General features: G+C 42.4%; 1 protein-coding gene and 1 pseudogene across 1 annotated transcript; one reads left to right on the top strand and one right to left on the bottom strand.

Annotated features, from left to right (window-relative positions):
* The first annotated feature begins 4,582 nt into the window (after positions 1 to 4,582).
* LOC127047578 (interferon beta-like) lies at positions 4,583 to 5,289 on the top strand (annotated as a pseudogene).
* Positions 5,290 to 13,234: 7,945 nt separating this feature from the next.
* LOC127047560 (uncharacterized) lies at positions 13,235 to 18,100 on the bottom strand. Its single transcript, XM_050945973.1, has 2 exons — positions 14,828 to 18,100; positions 13,235 to 13,852 (listed from the first exon to the last, which is right to left on the bottom strand). Exons 1-2 carry the CDS (start codon positions 15,027 to 15,029, stop codon positions 13,347 to 13,349), a joined length of 708 nt encoding a protein of 235 aa, XP_050801930.1. The 5' UTR covers positions 15,030 to 18,100; the 3' UTR covers positions 13,235 to 13,346.
* Positions 18,101 to 20,737: the final 2,637 nt, after the last annotated feature.

Below are 20,737 nucleotides of genomic sequence, written 5' to 3'. Positions count from 1 at the left end.
CACTAAAAATTGTGAAAAGAAACCACCACAGGAAAAATATGTATTTTGCTTTCTGTGTTTTTTGACAGGTGGGATATGAATTTCCTCCACGCTTAAGAATCGAAAACAGATTAAAAAATCAGTAGACGTGCTTCTTCTGGGTCCAGTTATAAAGTAGCCAAAATCTCATGAGCAGGTCTAAAAATGGGATTTTTTTTTTCATGAAAAGAGTTGGTGCCACCCCTGGCCTTGCTGACTTTCCTGGTTTCCTACAGATGCCAACAGACTAGGCAACAACAGTCTATTTGGATGATCTTCATCTGTTTTTTCTATCCTATGCTTTTTCCCAGTTTAGTCATTACTGATGGGGAGTTTACATAAAGCCTTTGAATACAGTATGTAAAAGTGAAGAGTTAAAATGGCCTTCTTGAAGAGAGATTACATCAAGTTGCTTCTATGCTTTGGCTGGGCCAATATTTTTCTTGGCCATTCTGTCAAAGTAAAGTGCCTACATTTTATACGCTAATCTCTAGTGTTTTCATTACAGCAATTTCCCCCCTCAGCAGGTCATCCAAGTTTGGGAAATATAGAAAAACCATGATGCTACTTGTTTGTATTATAGTGTAATATACCACCATTTTCAATCCTGTGTAGCACATTATTGAATGCAATAAAGTATGGGATCCTATCTGGGTTAGCCTCACTCCATATCGGTTTTGCAGTTTTGACATCAAACTGATTTGCCTTGGTGCTTCAGAACAGCTAGCATGCACTCTGCTTCATCTTTGCTTTAGAGTTAGGCAAAGAAAAGTGGTCAGACAAAAGGATAAAATAAGATGGCATGGATATGGAATTGACAATTTTGCCATTAGTCAAACAAGCAGCATTTGGTTCATGGCCACGCATATACATTGTGCTTCTGTGCAGAAGATGACGACCATGTATTAGCAACTTGGAGTGCATTAGCTGGTGCATAGCTTTGCCCCCTTGTTTGTGAACCACATTTCCTTGGGCAATGTAGTAGTGTGGGGTACCTGGACTGCATCTTTTAACATTATCTTGAGCACTAGATATATACCCTGTACTTGGGGAAAGGATCACTATACCTTATTCTGGCCCTGTATCTGCCTAGTCCTGAGAACTCCCAAGTTATTGCTTTTGTTAGGTGGAGCACTTGGTTTCCATTGCTATTAGTCATTAAATTACCCTAATTATCCAAGGATCCAGGATTGTTCATTCTAATCCAATGTGTTCAAATACATTTGAAAAATTTGGCAAAAGGTTGTAAATAAGGATTAAAAACAAATCAACACTTGAGCTTTTTTTTCTCAAGCTTGAAAACCTGCTATACGTTGTACATCTTAAGTTCATCTACTGCTGCTTACCTACCACATATCATCACTGCTTATGACATTAGAAACAACTTGCTATGGAAGTTATGAGGTCAGAGAAAGGGGAAGATTATGATATGCAAATATCCTTAGCAAGAAAATGAGGCAAGAAATACAGAACACATGGGGCCAAATGGTGCCACAGCTCAACAAAGCTAAAAAAACTTGCTTTGGGTGGAATATTTTACCCCTTAGCCTGCTGGGTTGGCATGCAATAGCTGCACTGGTGCTCTCGTGGTACAGACAAATGGGGTTCCTGTACACCTCATACATTTGTTGTCACCTACTGCAGCACAGACCTGTCTAGGGGCTACACCCACAGCCCTCCATTCTGTTGCAGAGAAAGGCACGACAGAGTCCAAGGGGCATAAAGACTTCCCAGCACACACCCTGCTCTCAGCACAGTACAGCTATTCTACTTATATTCTGCTTTTGTTTATAAACAGAGGGCAGGGCAGCACGTGTGACTTAATATAGTGGTTAACTAGTTTCTAAAATGTTTGGAAGGTTTTCTACTCTAGGAGGTGCCAGCTTTCATTCTTTTACACAGCAAAACTGAGCAAAATTGAAGCACATGTCATCTGATCTTATGAGGTCTTGCCCAAGAAAAGCAAGACCACTTCATCTATTTACATTGTAGAGATAGTCTCCCTTTATACAGCTTATAGCAGATCTAGAGTATCTTATATTCTGAGATGCAGGACTGAAGGAGATAGGCCTGGGAAAGACTTCTGTAACCGCAACATATTTTCAGTGTGTATATTTTCCTCACATTATGTGCCTGAACTGTTTTAAGCATTTTGCTCAATTTTACATAAGGTGGTTACATCTTTACAAAAGGAAATAAGTATAATGTACATGTACAATGTAGCATATGCAATATAAAGTGATGCTTCATGGCCAATGCAATATTATAACAAATATATACATTTGGGACTCAGTTATGGCTCTAAGAGTGGGAGGGGAGCTGCACTGCCTGAGTGGTGGAGGTACAGAATGTCACACCATGAAAATGTTCCATTTCTTCTGGGAGGATTAGACCCTCAATAGCTGAACACATCTTTATGAAACTGTCGGTCAGAGGCAGCAGTGGCCCTGGCCTTGCGGCCAAGCAAGTCAGTATGTAGAGCTTTCCTCTGGGTGTCTTCTTACGGAAAGGACCAAAATATCCACAGCAACATGCCGAAACGGAACCTCAATTATGGGGAGTGGCTGGAGTGGGGCCTTGACCTAGTCATATTGCACCTGGGAGCCAAACAAACTCTTCTTTAAAGTCTAACTTTTTCATTACCCCTATAGTGCAGAGGAGAACCTCCTGACAATCATTCCATCACATTGTTTTAAAGCTGTGCTGTGTAGAATAATCTTTTAATGTACTTAAGAGCTATGTGATGTTAGCCATCATCTATGACTTTAGGTCTTCCTGTGGGAAAGTCAACCACAGGTAGATAAAAAGGGAGGAAAACACAACTCATACATCCCCACTTAAGCTCACCCTTATCATCTCACTAGCAGGCAGGAGGAAATAGTTTGCCACGCTTTCATCATAGAAATAGATGATGCGATGGTTTCTGCACAGAACACAAAATCATTTCACACAGAGCACCCGAGTGGCTGAATCACTTCTAGGGCCTAGTCAGAACACGCCTTCTGGTCCCTATCAGTGTGGTTCCATTACAGCCACCCTGCCAGGGCTGCCCCAGGCTTGAACAATGGGTGCCGAGGGTGGAAATCTTCAAGTAATAAGAGCGACAAAAAGAATGGTCTCATTCATATACTGCATTTACTTTCAGTACCCTGCAACATTTTCCCCTGGGATTTCACCCTGGTGTGGAATACAGATGCCCAACACCCCTGGAAAGTCATGGGAGAATGGGGAGCATAACCCAGGACAATCTGGGGGCTCTGGTAAGTCTATTTTCTCTGCTTTGCAGAGTGTCTTTCAAAAATTTGAAGCTAAAATCTCAAATTTCTTATAAAAGTGCAGGAAGACTTGGGAGACTCTAACCAAATTAGTATGCACAAAAATGTTTTCATGGTTTTTTCATGTGCTTTTTCTTTTTCAATTTCAGCGTTTTCTTCTTGAATTAAAACACATTTCCCTGCCATGATGGAAACTCCAGCACAAAAGTCTGTGCTAGGGCTTGAGAATCAGAAAATGAAATGTGACCACAGGAAGTGAAGAGAATTAAATAAACTAGAAGAATTTCCCTGCCCAAGCTGAGGAGAATGCAAATGTTAAAAGAGGAGGAACCAGCAAAAATGGTGAACACTGAATTTGATATTTTTTTAAAATTATTTGAATTCTTTCATCCCAGGGACACAACTGGTAAAAAATATATAATGGGACTTCTCTGCATAACCTCCTTCTGACCACATTATAAATCATAGTCATCCATGTGGGTACCTCTCTAGCATGTTACTATACTAATTGCTCATCCTGTTTTATAAATTAGTCTCAATTTTTAACTATTGTCACTATTGGAGTGATCAACAGGACATGATATTCACACCTTCCAACTGCAACTATTCATCAGCTACAGTATGTATACAAAGACCTGGAAATAAACAATGAGTTAAGGCTTCATTTTCTCAGAGCATACTAGCTCCTGTGGTTTCTCAGAAGGAAAATACTGATGGTTTGTGCTGTCTACATTTTAAATGTGCCTTCTAAATTGGAAGAAATGGTTAAAGTTGAGATTTGCCAATATTTTTGGCAGCATTAACCCTTTCCTCTCATATTTACTTCCTCCATGTCTAGCAACCTTTAAATATTCCTAAACTATTTCTGTCTCTTAAATGAAGGAGTTTATGAATAGAAAGTGCACCAGCTGATGAACTGGAGGTCTTTTCCGTACCATTTTGGAATTCTGAATGATCTTCTTAAATTATAAAAATTAATGTATGATAAAAAGGCTGTATGTGTGTGGATCCAATATGAGTTAACAGGGTTGTGTACTGTCATAGGTGGTCACTTTCACAAAAAAGGAGGAAACGTAGTAAAAACTAGAAAACAGCAAGAAAAACTGAAAGAAAAACTCTGAAATCTCCAAGAAGGAAAAAGTTGTAAACAGAAAATGATCTCAGAAAATTCTCCAACCAAATACTTAAATTCAGAGACATGAAGGAAAGACACAACAATCTACACAGGACCCTCAACAAACTCCAGGCTCAAGGTTCCACACAAAAAAAAGGACTGTATAGACATCATCATGACCTCCAGGTGTTTGCTGCATGTTTGCCTCATACTGCTCTTCTCCACTGAAATCTCATCTCAGCTCTGTACCATGCTTCACTTCCAGTAGAACAAAGTGAACAAAGAGAGCTTGGAGCTTCTGAAGAAAATAAGCGGAAATTTCCCCTCACAATGCATACATGAAAGGGCAGCTTTCAAGCCCACCCAGGAAGTTTCCCAGCTCCCACTGCTCCAGAAGGAGAATGCCAAGGTGGCAATCCAAGAGATCCTCCAAGAGATCTTCAACATCTTTAGCAAAAACCTCACCCAAAGTACCTGGGATGGGACTTCTATAGTCAGGTTCCAAAATGGACTTTACCAGCAAATTCAGCGGCTGGAGGCATGTTTGAGAGCACAGAAGGAGAAGGACTTAACCAACCCAGAAAGTGAGGACCTCCAGCACACCAGTTGGAGAGTGAAACAATACTTTCAGGGGATAGATGCTTTCCTGAAAGAAAAGCAATACGGCCTGTGTGCCTGGGAGATCATTCGCATGGAAATACCCAGATGTTTTGTACTGATTGAAAAACTCACTAGAAGCCTTAGTAACTAAGGTACAGTACCAAGCTTTTCCCTGGAGTTCATGATCTAAGATTAGTATAATTTTTACAGCTGGATATTTTATATCAGAGGGGTAGCCGTGTTAGTCTGGATCTGTAAAAAGCAACAAAGTATACATATGTGGAATCCTCAGGCACCTCACCAGCATTTTGGTCATCAGGTAATGATACTTTCCTCCCTCCCACACCACAAAGTACTCTGACTTCGACATATGTAGTGTGTTTCTACTATTATCATCATTGCTATTAATTAATCTGTACCCATGAGAACTATTTCTAGCATTCCAAGGCTTGAGAAGCTTCCTAGAGACTTTTAAAAAATATTTACATACTAAATGACTTGCGAGCTTATGTGTGGAAAAGATATTTTCATTTAATTTATTGAGATCAATTCAATGAAAATTATATTTTTTCCCTTTGTGTTTCAACTATTTCCTATTTCATTTCAGCTCTGGATGCTGCAATTACTGAGGTTAAAATAGGCGGATGCACTGGAATCCCTCCTCTCTGCTGATTCTTCCCACAGTCATTTCTAACATTCCATAATGCTTGACATATTATGCAATACATTCACTCTATTATGGAATTCAAACTGCATAAAGTACATTTTATGCGATAATATTCTGTTCATTTACTCAGTGTTTAAAATGAAAAATGAAGGATATTGATGCAAAATACTTACAAGACAATTAAAAATTTTAAAAGAAAGGGTTGGACCTTAAATATTGTTGACATTATGTGTTTGCTATATATTTCTATGGTTCAATTCTTCTCTGATCAAATCTCACCTCTGAACTGTAACATGCAGTATAACCACAGTAAACAGCATAACACATGTGAACTGGAACAGCTTCCAAACAAAGAGGTGTGGATAATTTTCCTATAATGTCAGAACAAAGAGAGATTTCAGGTGGCACCAAGAGGTTCTCAAGTTCCGAGTGTCCCTGACAATCCAAGAAATCTTCCAACATATTTCCTGCTGCTTTTGCAAAAATCTCTCCCAAGCTACCTGAGATGGGAGTTCCATTCAGGGAGTCCAACACAGACTCATCAGCCAGCTGGGCATCTGGAGACATGTTTCGTTGCAATGATGGAAGATGGGACTCTCTAACCAGGAAAGAAGAAAGGACTTTCAGTTCACCAGGATGAAAGTGAAGAGATATCAAGTATTTCCTAGCACAGAAGTAGTTCAGCCTCAGAGCTGGCAAGAGAATCCAAGTGAAATTAGAAAGCTTTCAACTATAGGACAAACTCACAAAGAAGTTTAGGTATTAAATACCAACCTTTTAAAAATACTAACTGAAATAAATTAAAATTTTATACATGATGTAAAATGAGATGCAGTGGAATTTTAAAAGCTGTTGCTACTATTTATTCTGTTTGTGCATTGTGGAAATATATTCAGATCATTTTACTGTATTTGTAACACTATATTTATGTCAGTCTACTATTTATTGATTCTTATTTATGACATCATAGGCATTTATTGCTTATAAATAAAATATTATATCATGCAAAATGGGAGCCTCCAACTGTAGTGATTTGTATTGAGCACCTATATAAACAAAAACAAACCCCAAACCAAACCAACTCCAACCCTGTAATTGATCATCCTTAAAACTCCAATTCCAGAAAGCACTTAAGCACATGAGACCCATCCCACTGAAGTTCGTGCTTCAAGCTGGGAACACACTTAAATACACTGATGAATCTCAAGTTCACTGGTCTTCCATATGAAAAAAAATATTAACTGTGTAATAATTAGTCTTTTCACTGTAACAGACCACACGGATCTCTACCCCTTTTACCTCTTCTACCTTTTACTAGATTATTTTTCCCAACACTGGTAGTTGTGGATGGTTGGTGTAGAAGATGGTTATGTAAGGAGAGGCTAGTTTGGTGTTCTCTCCCTACCAGTCAAGTTTGCATGCCCTGCCAAAAACACACCAATTAAACTCATTTGTAACCTATCTATGCCTATCTATGCCCCCGCAAAATCAGGTCAGCCTGCATTCACACACCCCAACCTAAAATCAATTACGATTCCATGTATCCAGCATGTCTCCACAATATATTTACAAGCAATTGTCCCCCCTTTAAGTGTGTGTGCACACGCATTCCCAGCAGATTTGCATGTCCTCTCCTTCCCCGCAGCTGACTCCTTTGTATGTGTCCAGCCTAGACTAATTTCATTCTTGTGTGCCAGACAGTATAGCTCCTGATAGCTGGGTCACCCTCCCACAGGGCCGCCCAGAGGATACAGGGGGCCTGGGGTCTTCAGAGGCGGGGGGCCCCCGTTTCGGCAGTAATTCGCTGGCGGGGGGTCCTTCCGCCCCGGCCGAAGACCTGGAGCGGAAGAAGCTCCAGGGGCCCGGGCCCCGCGAGAGTTTTCCGGGGCCCGTGGAGCAAGTGAAGGACCCCACTCTGGGGCCCCTGAAAAACTCTTGTGGGGGCCCCTGCGGAGCCTGGGGCAAAGTGCCCCACTTGCCTCCCCTCTGGGCGGCCCTGAGCATTTACAGGGCTAAAGACTGGTAGAAGAGTGGGATGAAATGAGAAAAATGTGAAGATGGCTTGACGGTTTGGTGATGGAATAGCCATATACACGTTAGAAGTGTTCCATTCCTCTGCCACTGAAGGATATTTCCAGTGCTTTGTCCAACATAGTTTTAAATGTTCTCAAAAGACAGGGCATCTACCACTTTCTTTGGGAGATTATTCCAGTTCAGTGGATCTCAGTGTCAAGAAGCTTATCCTAAAATTCCAAATATTCCTTTTCTTCATTTCATCCAATGTTTCTGGTTTTTCTTTTCCCATCCTAAGCAGTTCCCCTCCCTCCTTAAAATTTGCACTCTTCCTATACTTGTAGACTGTCATTTTGTTTTTTATAGTTGCCATTTTGCCAAAGTGTATCTGTTTAAACTAGGGTTGTCAATTAATTGCAGTTAACTCAAGCGACTAACTCAAAACAAATTAACTCAATTAAAAAATTAATCAAAATTAATCAGTTTTAATCGCTCTGTTCAAGAATAATAGAATATCAATTTAAACTTACTATAAATATTTTTGGACGTTTTTCTACATTTTCTACATAGTATTTTTCAATTCACCTCAAACAAGTACTGTAGTGCAATCTCTTTATCATGAAAGTGGAACTTAAAAATGTAGAATTTTTTTTATATATCTGCTCTCAAAAACAAAACAATGTAAACCTTTAGTTCCAATTCCACTCAGTCCTATTTCTTGTTCTGCCAATCGCAAATACAAACAATTTTATTTACATTTACAGGAGATAATGCTGCCCACTTCTAATTTACAACGTCGCCTAAAATATAAGAATGTAAAGTGAGCACAATGCACTTCGTTTTCTATGTTGTAACTGTAATCAATATATTTGAAAATCTAGAAAAACATCCAAAATATTTATAATACATTTAAATTGCTATTCTAGTATTGTTTAACAGTGTGATTAAAACTGTGATTAATTTTTTTACTCTTGCATTGAATTTTTTTAATTTTTAAATATTTGACAGCCCAAGTTTAAACAATCATCATACGTCAGTTCCTGCGGCTCTCTAATCATGTTTTCTACTCTTCTGTGAATTTGTCCATGCCTTTCTGGTACTAAAATATTCAGAAACGAACATATGGTTTAGGGAAGTGGTTCTCAACCAGGGGTCCGAGGTCCCCTGGAGGCCATGAGCAGGTTGTAGGAGGTGCACCAAGCAGGACCAGTGTTAGATTGTCTGGGGTCCAGGGCAGGAAGTCTAAGCCCTGCCATGCCTGAACTCAGCTTCACGTGGGGGCCTGGGCAATTGCCCTGCTTCCTACCCCTTAATGCCAGCCCTGGCTTTTATATGCAGAAAAACAGTTGTTGTGACACAGGTGGGCTATGGAGTTTTTATAGCACGTTGGGAGGTTGGGGAGCTCAGAAAGAAAAAGGTTGAGGCGGGCCACGAATAAGGGACTGATCCTGTGAAATGATTCACCTCTAATTTTACAGTCTGAACACATCCCATGTGATCAACGGGTAATAAGCTGACGGTCTTAACCTAGTTCCTGGAGTACAGATATCCACACTATAACCATCACCACCACAATTTTAGCAGAAAACTTCTTAAATCGGCACAGAGAATGAACCTAACTTCTCCTTACTAGAGATGACCCCTCCCCTGTGCGTGGTTGCAGCTTCATAGGATGTTTCTAGCTTGTGTGGCATCCTTAATGGCATTTTAAATATATTTTTCGTTGGGAAAAAGGACGGTGTTCATGAGAGAACATAACACACACAAGAAACTGAATCGGTGCCTTCTGAGCCATTTCAATTGCTCACGTACAGCTGCAGAATAGCACGCTTACAGTTTATAGCTCATCCAGACAGGTGCTGGTCTCCGGATTGGGAATATAACGAGAGGTTTGAATGAGCTTATATATAGTCTGAATTATTTCCAGTAAGAATGATGGAAGCTTTGCCCAGTTTACGCTAAAACTAAAGTTGACCATAACAATTCCAGGCGTTCACTACCACCTCCTGTCCACAACCAGTTAGCTAGCACTGCTTGGGCTCTAGGGGGCTACAGTGTTTGCATCACACCCAGCCTCATCAAAATGTGCAAGAGACCATCAGTTTTGCGGAGGCATCAGAATCCCTGCATTGCCCCTTCCTGGGTAACTGCACATCAGAGCCTACCACACTGAATCCCAAGCTCTGTCTGCCTCAGCAATGCAAAGGACTGGATCAAGGAAAAGGACAGGCCAAAGAGAGGCAACATTTCTAACATTTCAGGGAAATTACCTTTCTAGGAGCTTCTCTTGCAACCAAGTTGCTGTTTCAAGACATTTCAGTTAAGACAGAAGAAGAGGGAGAGCACTGTCCATAGGGAAAAAGTCTCTGAGCAGCAGGAGAAGAGAAGTCAGGGTATCTACAGAGGGAGTCCAAGCAGTGGTTCTCAACCAGAGGTACACATACCCTTGGGGGTACACAGAAACCTGCCAGGGGCGCATCAGCTCATTTAGATATTTGCCTAGTTTTAGAACAGACTGCATAAAAAGCACTAGCGAAGTCAGTGCAAACTAAAATGTCATGCAAAGACTTGTTTATACTGCTCTATATACTACACACTGAAATGTAAGTACAGTACAATATTTATAGTCCGATTGATTGATTTTATAATGACATGATAAAAATGAGAAAGTCGGCAATCGTTCAGTAATAGCGGGACTGTGCCACTTTGGCATTGCTATGTCTGATTTGGTAAGTGAGCTGAAACACGGGGGGTAGGTAAGCTGCGGGACACCCAGACTCCTGAAAGGGGTGCAGGAGCCTGGCAAGGCTGAGAGCCGCTGCTGTAGGGGAAGGAGAGCTGGCTAGACAGTCGGCTCCGCGGAGAGAGAGGGCCAGACAGGGGGATTTCCAGCGGGAAAAAAGAGCGTTAAAACCATGGCAAACAAACCTCATCAGCAGCAACCTCTCGAGAGCAAGAAGTAGCTCCCAGTGGAGCACCTGAGAATGGGCCCAGGCCCTACCTGCAGCACGGGCGCCTCCAGTGGCCCCAGGCCCGTGCTCTCCGCGGGGCCACAGTGACTTCCCAGGGACGTCACAGAGCGCGGCGCGGGAGCCCTCTGGCGGTGGGGGAGGTTGCGCCTGCGTCAGTCCCGTTGCCTGGGCCGCTCAGCCCGGGGCCCCTCTCCTGATCGGCCCCCGCCACCTGGCCGCTCTGGCACTGGGGAGGTGGCTGCCGTGCGATTCAAGGCGGACTAAGGCAGCTCTCCCCTCCCGCCCTGCCAGTACTAAAGCACTACCCCTGGGGTTACTGCCCAGGCAGCTCCGGGCGGCACCGCTGCTTCTCAGCTTTCCGCTGCCTTTACACAGAAGCTTGTCCAGAGTGCAAACGGGAATGACACTGCAGACGCGGTGTGTGTGCCACTGTGTAGCTCTGAAGGCTTATGTTGTGTTTAGCGCAGGAGTTCCCCTTGAAACTAAAAAGAACAGGACTACTTGTGGCACCTTAGAGACTAAATTTTATTTGAGCATAAGCTTTCATGGGCTATAGCCCACATCATAGGATGCATGCAGTGGAAAATACAGTAGGAAGAGATATATATACACACAGAGTGTGTATGGTAACACCCATTGTTTCATGTTCTCTTATGCTCAAATAAATTTGTTAGTCTCTAAGGCTATGTCTACACTACGAGGTAATTTCGAATTAACATAAACCGGTTTTATAAAACAGATATTATAAAGTCGATTGCACGCAGCCACACTAGGCACATTAATTCGGCGGTGTGCATCCATGGTCCGAGGCTAGCATCGATTTCTGGAGCGTTGCACTGTGGGTAGCTATTCCATAGCTATACCATAGTTCCCGCAGTCTCCCCTGCCCCTTGGAATTCTGGGTTGAGATGCCAGTGCCTGATGGGGCAAAAATCATTGTCATGGGTGGTTCTGGGTACAGTCTCACCCCTCCCTTCGTGAAAGCAGCAGACAACCATTTCGCGCCTTTTTTCCTGGGTGAACTGAGCAAACGTCATAGCACAGCAAGCATGGACCCTGCTCAGATCAATAGCGCAATCGTGGACATTGTAAACACCTCGTGCATTCTCGTGCTGTCTATGGTGAACCATGAGCTGCACAGGCAGGTGAGGAGGAGGCAGCTATGGCAACGCGAGTGATGAGGACATGGACAATGAATTCTCCCTAACCGTGGGCCCCTGCGCTTTGGAGCTCTTGCTGGTAATGGGGGAGGTTCTACCCATTGAATGCCGATTTTGGGCCCGGGAAACAAGCACAGACTGGTGAGACTGCATAGTTTTGCAGGTGTGGGACGATTCGCAGTGGCTGCGAAACTTTCGCATGCGTAAGAGCACTTTCTTTGAACTTTGTGACTTGCTTTCCCCTGCCCTGAAACGGCATAATACCAAGATGAGAGCAGCCCTCACAGTGGAGAAGCGAGTGGCAATAGCCCTCTGGAAGCTTGCAACGCCAGACAGCTACCGGTCAGTCGGGAATCAATTTGGAGTGGGAAAATCTACTGTGGGGGCTGCTGTGATGCAAGTAGTCAAAGCAATCATTAAGCTGCTGCTACGAAAGGTTTTGACTCTGGGAAACGTGCAGGTCATAGTGGATGGCTTTGCTGCAATGGGATTCCCTAATTGTGGGGGTGCGATAGATGGAACCCATATCCCTATCTTGGCACTGGAGCACCAGGGCACCCAGTACATAAACCGCAAGGGGTACTTTTCAATGGTGCTGCAAGCACTGGTGGATCACAAGGGACGTTTCACCAACATCCACGTGGGATGGCCAGGAAGGGTTCATGATGCTTGCGGCTTCAACACTACTCTGTTTAAACGGCTGCAGCAAGGGACTTACTTCCCAGACCAGAAAACAACAGTTGGGGATGTTGAAATGCCTGTCATTATCCTGGGTGACCCAGCCTACCCCTTGATGCCATGGCTCATGAAGCCATACACAGGCAGCCTGGACAGTGGTCCGGAGCTGTTCAACTACAGGCGGAGCAAGTGCAGGATGGTGGTAGAATGTGCATTTGGCCGTTTAAAGGCTTGCTGGCGCACATTACTCACTCGCTCAGACCTCAGCCAAACCAATGTCCCCTTTGTTATTGCTGCTTGCTGTGTGCTCCACAATCTCTGTGAGAGTAAAGGAGAGACCTTTATGGCGGGGTGGGAGGCTGAGGCAAATCACCTGGCCGCTGATTACGCGCAGCCAGACACCAAGGTGATTAGAAGAGCTCACCAGGAAGCGGTGCGCATCAGAGAAACCTTGAAAACAAGTTTCATCACGGGCCAGGGTACGGTGTGACTGTTGTGTTTGTTTCCCCTTCATGAGCCCCCCCCCTTATTGACTCCTTCCCTGTAAACAATCCACCCTCCCCCTTCTTGACTCCTTCCCTGTGAACAACCCACCCTCCCCCTTCAATTACAGCTTGCTTAAAGAAATAAAGTCACTATCATTTAAAAAGCATGTATTCTTTATTAAAAGTCATTCCCTGTAAGCAACCCACCCTCCTCCCTCGATTACAGCTTGCTTAAGGAAATAAAGTCACTATTGTTTAAAAAGCATGTATTCTTTATTAAAAAGTAATTATAAAAAGAGGCAGAGAATTAACAAGGTATCCCGGGTGTGGTTTGGGAGGAGGATAGGAGGGAAGGAAAAGGCCATTAAGCACATTTCAATGTAATGACAGCCTTTTGTTTTGGACTGCCCATGGGGGTGGAGTGGGTGGGTGCACAAAGCCTTCCCCCACGCATTCTTACATGTCTGGGTGAGGAAGATATGGAACATGGTGAGTGGTGAGGGTGGTTAAACATGGGCTGCAGCGGCACTCTGTGACCCTGCTGCTCTTCCTGAAGATCCACCAGACGTCGGAGGATATCAGTTTGATCACACAGCAGCTCCAGCGTTGCATCCCGCCACCACTGATCTTCCTGCCGCCACCTCTCATCTCGAGCGTCTCTCCTATCCTCACGTTCGTCCCTCCTATCCTCACGTTCACTGGCATCTTTCCTGTACTTTGCTACCACGTCCTTCCACTCCTTCAGATGAGCTCTTTCATTGCGGGTTACTTCCATGATTTCAGAGAACATTTCATCTCGCGTCCTCTTGTTCCTCCGCCTTATCTGAGCTAGCCTTCGGGATGGAGTAGGGAGGCTTGAAAAATGTGCAGCTGCATGAGGAAGTGAAAAAAGGGAGAGAAGTATTTAAAAAGATACATTTTACAGAACAATGGTTATACTCTTTCACAGTGAACAACACTATTCACCTTACATAGCACATGTGATTTCACTACAAGGTTGCATTTTGCATCTTTTAATATTGAGTGCCTGTGGCTCTGGTGTTACAGAACTCACAGACGCAGGTCCAGGCATCACAATTCAGCTTGCATGTGGCCATGGTAAGCCACAGCTTCTCCAGCCTTCATATACACAGTGCCCTCTGATGCTTCTTTCCTGTTAACAAGCAGCAGAAGACGCCAACCCCTCCCCTCCCCATGGATTGCTTTACCCCTCCCCCCACCGCATGGCTGATATCATGGAAGATCACTGCTAATCACCCCCCTATCCCCCCCACTGTGTGGCTGCTAGCTGGGAAGATTCCTGCTGGCCAAACGCTAAAAAGCTCAGCGCTATCCTTCCTCCTCTCCCCCCGCTTTGCTACGTGCAAGGAAGAATTTTTTTTAAGCAACAGCCCAGTAGGAAAATGGTCATCTCTGTCCCCTTAATTAAATTCCTTAATTTCAACCAGGTTACTATGAACGATATCACTCTGCTGAGGATAACAGAGCGAGATAAAGAACGGATGTTTCTTGAATGCCAGCAATCACCGGGACCATATGCAGCTATGCTTTGTCATGCAATGATACCCGATTACTTGCTACATGCATGGCGTGGTAAAGTGTCCTACCATGGTGGATGGAACAAGGCTGCCTTGCCCAGAAACCTTCTGCAAAGGTTTTTGGAGTACCTCCAGGAGCGCTTCATGGAGATGTCCCTGGAGGATTTCCGCTCCATCCCCAGACATGTTAACAAACTTTTCCAGTAACTTTACTGGCCGCGAATGCATCCCAAGCCCTCATGGCAAATCAATCATTAAAAAACGCTTGTTTCTAAACCATGTTTTATATTTACAAAGGTATACTCACCAGAGGTCGCTTCCATGGCTTCACTGTCTGGGCTAGTGGCTTGGGAGGGTAATTCCGTCTGGGTCACAAAAAGCTCCTGGCTGTTGGGGCTAACGGAGTGCTGTGTGCTCGCTGCAAGGTCGTCCTCCTCTTCCTCCTCATCTTCCCCCTCTGCAGAATCCTCAGCAGTGGTTGAGATTATAACCCTCACCTTGGAATCCATGGACAAGAGAGGGGGTAGTGGTGGCGCAGCCCCCTAAAATTGCATGCAGCTCAGAGTAGAAGCGGCATGTTTTCGGCCGATCCGGATCTTCCGTTTGCTGCTTTGGTTTTCTGGTAGGCTTGTCTGAGCTCCTTAACTTTCATTCTGCACTGCACTGAGTCCCTGGTGTGGCCTTTTCCCATCATAGCCCTGGAAATTTTTTCAAATATTTTTTCATTTTGTCTTTTGGAACGGAGTTCTGTTAGCACTGAATCCTCTCCCCATATAGCGATCAGATCCAGTACCTCTCATGCGGTCCATGCTGGAGCTCTTTTTCGATTCTCAGGAGATTGCATTGTTACCTGTGCTGATGAGCTCTGCGTGGTCACCTGTGCTGATGAGAGCTCCACGCTGGCCAAACAGGAAATGCAATTCAAAAGTTTGCGGGGCTTTTCCTGTATACCTGGCCAGCACCTCTGAGTTCTGATTGCTGTCCAGAGTGGTCACAGTGGTGCCCTGTGGGATACCGCCCGGAAGCCAATAACGTCGATTTGCGGCCACACTAACCCTAAACTAATATGTTAATATCAATTTTAGCGTTACTCCTCTCGGGGAGGAGTAAAGAAATCGATTTAAAGAGCCCTTTAAATCGATATAAAGTGCATTGTAGTGTGGACGGGTACAGCTTTAAATCGATTTAACGCTGTTAAAATCGGTTTAACTGCGTAGTGTAGACCATGCCTAAGGTGCCACAAGCACAACTGTTCTTTTTGCAGATACAGACTAACATGGCTGCTATTCTGAAACCTTAAAACTAAAGTTACTTGTACCAGGAAGGCTGTGCCCTATCTGTGCCTTGGTTTAAGAAAACAACCCCACTCTTAGCTGCTTTCGCCTTTGCAGCAGGTGCAACCTGCTGCTTGGTTTGTATGTGAGGGTCTCTTCATTTGGAGAAATAAATGTGTCAACCGAATATTTGCTGTTTATCCTAAGTTACAGTTTGTAAGGGTACTGATTACAGCTGTTAAATATGACAACTTCCCTTTCTAGTAATGAAAAATGTAAATGACAGAAAAATTAATAGTTCCAATCTAATGCCTGGAAATTAACAAATTTGGTGCCAATCATTATGGTACCTAATTACTGCTCACTTGCAAATGAATTTACTGTACTTATGTGTACAAATTAGGCACACATTCATGCACAATTGCCTACATGCAAGTGCGTGAAAATCTTGGGCTTAATATTTGAAAACAAGAAACAAAGATGATAATAACCAAAAACAAGCGTTTTTATCAGCACACCAAGTAGTGCAGTCAGGGATCCACTCTCTGGACTAGTTGAATGATATCAGCAGCTTGGTAAAGCTGGACGATATATGTGCACAGCAGAGGGATAAGAATGCTTTGGCTTGACCTTTCTGTTGTCTTTCAAGGGGAGAGAGGATGAAAATGTACTCTTACTGCTCACAGTGCTGTCCCCACTGGGGAGACATGTGGTACTAGGGCTAAGTGAATATTTTTCCTCCTCTTCTTTTACAATGGAACATTCCATTTATATGCTTGTTTCTTTACTTCGAATCCTGGCCTAATGGTAAGGAACTAAAAGGATATTGTTGAACACTATTTTATTTGGAGATATACATATTGGTTCTCACCTAAGTACCCTATATTACGAAAATGATCAGTTATAGCTGGACAGGAAGGGGGCTTGATGGTTAAAACTCAGCTTACTTCATTTGTGCATACATTTTCAGCCTCTTCACCATACAGTTGAAGTTTCTTCTCCCTCACGATCTCAGCACTGTACAGCTCTCCTCCTTTCTACATCTCTGACTTAGTTCCTTCTTGCACCACTACCTTCACTCCACCCATGCATGTCCTCACGTGCTCCTTTTGTCTCCTTTATGCCCAGAATATCCTCACATTATTTAATTTACACCAAGTTGCCCTCCCTCAACACATCTCTGAAAACTCACCTGCTCTGTGCAGGAACCCAATGATAACGCTCACTCTGGGACTGCTTGTTGCACTACACCAGTTCGTACTAGGGATGTAAATATTGTTAAAAAAGTTAACCATTTAAACAATTAAAATTATATCATTTAAACTGTTAACCTATTAAAAGGAGAAGGGCTAGGGTTGCTCTGGCCGGTAAGAGAGGGACTGGGTCTGGGGTTGGCTGGTGCGACGCAGCCGGCATGCCAGGAATTAAAATTTGAAAGGAATTAAAAATCTAATACGCGTTATCATATATGCTGTTTACTTTTTGTATTTCTCTGATCTTCTGCGATGAAAGAACATTAATCTTTTGTTTCTAGACAATTTCACTTTCAAGACCTTATGCAATGACAAAATGTCAGGATTTTTTAATTAAAAACATTAATTTGAAATCCAATTAGACCTAAATATCCTTTTAAATTCTATAGGGATTGTATATGTTGAAAGTACTTTATATTTCATTTGGTCAAATTGATCACTATTTGCCCTTATACTGAAATTACTGGCATTTAACAATGTTGCTATTCATATAGCAAATTTATTTTTTTTATTAAGTTTTAAATATATAAAGGATCTCACCAGGCAACTTCACTACTGGAGACTGTCCAATCAGATTCCCCTTGGTGCCTACCCAGCAGCTGTCTGTCTCCTGCTGATGCAGGATTATGTGAAATGGGCTGCACACCTCAGCGTGCTGAATAGGACCAGGGTGGGAAGGAATATAAGTAGGGAGAGGATACAGAATTTGTCCAGGGGAGTGACATATGGAACATCACTTGCAGATGTGTCCCTCTCTGAGGCAAAAGAGGCAACAGAAGTGCCTGCCATTAAGTAGCAATGAAGCTTTGTAGAAAAAGCATGTTTGGAATACTAAGGATTTTGCTTCTGTCACATTGCTTAAGCCGCAGGTGGGGGTGCCTGACCACTTAAAATACAGTTTTATATATACAATAATCAAAGAACTAACTGTATGAACTAATACTACCACAGTGCAGAGAAGGAGGACGACACTGGATGGGTTCTATCACAATGCCACATCTGGTAAGCAGGATCAGGGGGTCACTGGGAATCTATGATATGTATATTTGGCAGGTAGACATGATATGTATATTTGGCAGGTAGACATTTTAAAAATGAACATCTGTCTGCTTGCATTTCAGCCTAAAGAGAGAAAGTTGAACAGTTTAACAAAAAAATAAATTACCCTTTATCACCCTACTTTTCCCATTAAGGTATAAAGAGGACTTCAATGTATATATATTCTGAGACTAGCAAAATATTTTCATTTTTATACTTAAAACTGACATTCTTATTACATACCTACTGCAGTTTCCAGTGTTATTAGTACTTAGAAAACATGAAGTGAATATTCCTCGGTGAACATCAGTTTACAAGCCATACAATGTTATGCTATAACAGAATTACTTGTATTATCCTGAAGTGCTCATTTGTTACAGCTGTGCAAAATGAGAGTATTTAATGTTTACCAACAGGCAGTTATTTATTACAGCTGAGAACTCTACATACAGTATTGCACACGTTATAGATGGACTGATTAACAAAACTATATTCATACATAAGTTACTAGCATTTACATAAATGTACTTTAATAGATTGTGCGTTAGGTGCTTTAGTAAATATGACAACTCTCTTCAGAGACTATTTCACAGAATAAGAAAGTATGAACTTTCACTCACAGAGCATATACATGAATCCATGAATATGCAAAAGCCCTCAAGAACTCAAAAACACAATTAGAGTGAATACAGGGACAGCACTTTTACCAACCATCTGTTACATTCTTTTTTTAAAAAACTTTCCAGTATAGAATAGATTTACAAATGAGAGCATTAGTCTATCATTGGGACTATTTTAGACATTAGCTCTACAATACCACATAGACTTGATTTTTTTGGCAGGACTGGAGGACTGTGGCATTAGAAATTCAAATCTACTGAGCTTGTTGTCAGGTTTTCTCTATATACTTTGTTACTGTTCTTTAACTACTATATATAATAAAGCAACTATTTGTGTATGACAGCTGATAAAGGAAAACTCCAGTGTTTTTACATCAAAATTGCATACATTACAAAATAATTAAAATTCAAGTATGAATATTAATTAAGCAGTACACGTGGAAGCTTCAACCTTCTATTCTTGTGGGCTGTGCTGCCTACTGCAGGGAGGATGCCATAGAGTTATCTCCTCCTCCCTCAGCCAGTTCTAGCTGCATTTCCACTCCCTCAAGAGGTAACAGTCCACAGTTCTCCCTCTCAAGTACCAATAAACAGCTCTCCAGAATAAATTCACTCTGCATAGTCAATCTCCAAGCTTTATGCCTTATTCAGTCCCATCTCCTTCAACCATTCCAACTCCTTCCTTATTTAAAGCCAGGATTCAGGTATTCCTTGTGAGCTCCCTTCCATCTCCGTCTCCTCCCCTCCCCCCCCCGCACTTTTTTTGGCCAACTTTCAGCTCAACTATTCTAGTAACAATAGCTTCTTCCCCTCTCTACTTCTCCTGCAAGCTGCATGAGTGAGTGGCTTGATGCATACATGGCCACTTAAATTACTCTGCCTTTCCGGAAAGCCTGGAGAGATATTTACCAATACCGGAGTAGTTGGGGAGGAGGTCCTGAAGAATGATACACATTGGGAAGATTGGTGTGTAGCCAGAAGGATCTTAATGTGCAAGAGGGAGATAAAACTAGTTTCTTTCTATCGAAGCAAATGGCTTCTTCCAAGCAATAAGTTTTGTCTTCCCTTAAATTAATGCCTGGTGTCAGTTTAATAAAAAAGCTAATTTCACTGATTTTATACAAGTCAAAGATTCTTTAATGTTTTTTAAACTACAATGGAATTTTCCTTTTACAAAGTTACCTTCACCTCAAACAACTGTTGAACAGAATTTAGAGTCAACTTTCCAGCGAAAACCTAACATCCACTCAAGTCACCAATGAGGTTTGAGCTGTGACAGAAAGTCAGTTGTGAATATGATGAACAGAAAGTAACAAAAATCCTTCTACCATCATAAAATAATTTCCTTCTTGGGTGACCAGACAGCATAGGGGGAAATACATACATGTACTGGGTTGGAAGCAGTTTAGGAATTTTGCTGTCTTGGTCAACTGGGGGAAAAGACAGACAAATGGGATGTCGGAAAAGGAGGCCTGTGCACATTCTGCCTTAACATTCAAATGGTTGAAGATGTTGCATTGTTCTTGAACACCACACTGCTTGTCTTCTTGCCCGCAACAAAGATTTCCTTTCCTTGTAGCAAGCACAAACATTTATATAGGCACTAAGATAACTCAAAATGAAAGGGTGAGCATAACTTTGGAGACTTGAATTAGCTCATTCCAACATGTAACCACGCTTGGTGACATAACATATGAAAATTTTAGCACTAGAAGGCAGGATTTCCTCCCTCTTAGAGCTTATTAATTTTTCTTTGAGAAGAGATAACCAATAAATCCATAAAGCATCAAGGGGTGAAGACAATGGAAACCTCTGTCAGATGCGTGTGTTCTTTTTAAATGAGTGTAAGTTAATTCTGAAACCTATTCATACATATATAGTCCGACCATTTTCTTCTAATTAAAGCAGAATGCATACAGAGTGTGTTCTTACAGAACACTTTTTGGGGGGCTGTTAGGGATGAAGGAGAGGGAAAGGACAAAAGGAGCAATATTGAGATTTATTTCCCTTCACATATAAAAACACAGAAGTG

The sequence above is a fragment of the Gopherus flavomarginatus genome, chromosome 3 (genome assembly GCF_025201925.1).
Source record: "Gopherus flavomarginatus isolate rGopFla2 chromosome 3, rGopFla2.mat.asm, whole genome shotgun sequence".
Lineage (NCBI taxonomy): Eukaryota > Metazoa > Chordata > Testudines > Testudinidae > Gopherus > Gopherus flavomarginatus.
This window is presented reverse-complemented; position numbering and strand designations above follow the sequence as displayed.

Excerpts from the sequence above, each read along its gene's own strand:
- LOC127047560 (XM_050945973.1), bottom strand. The coding sequence starts at position 15,029 with ATGGATTCCAAGGTGAGGGTTATAATCTCAACCACTGCTGAGGATTCT. Across the intron at positions 13,853-14,827 it reads AGCCATGGAAGCGACCTCTG|CTGCACATTTTTCAAGCCTC; the intron begins GTGAGTATACCT and ends TTCCTCATGCAG.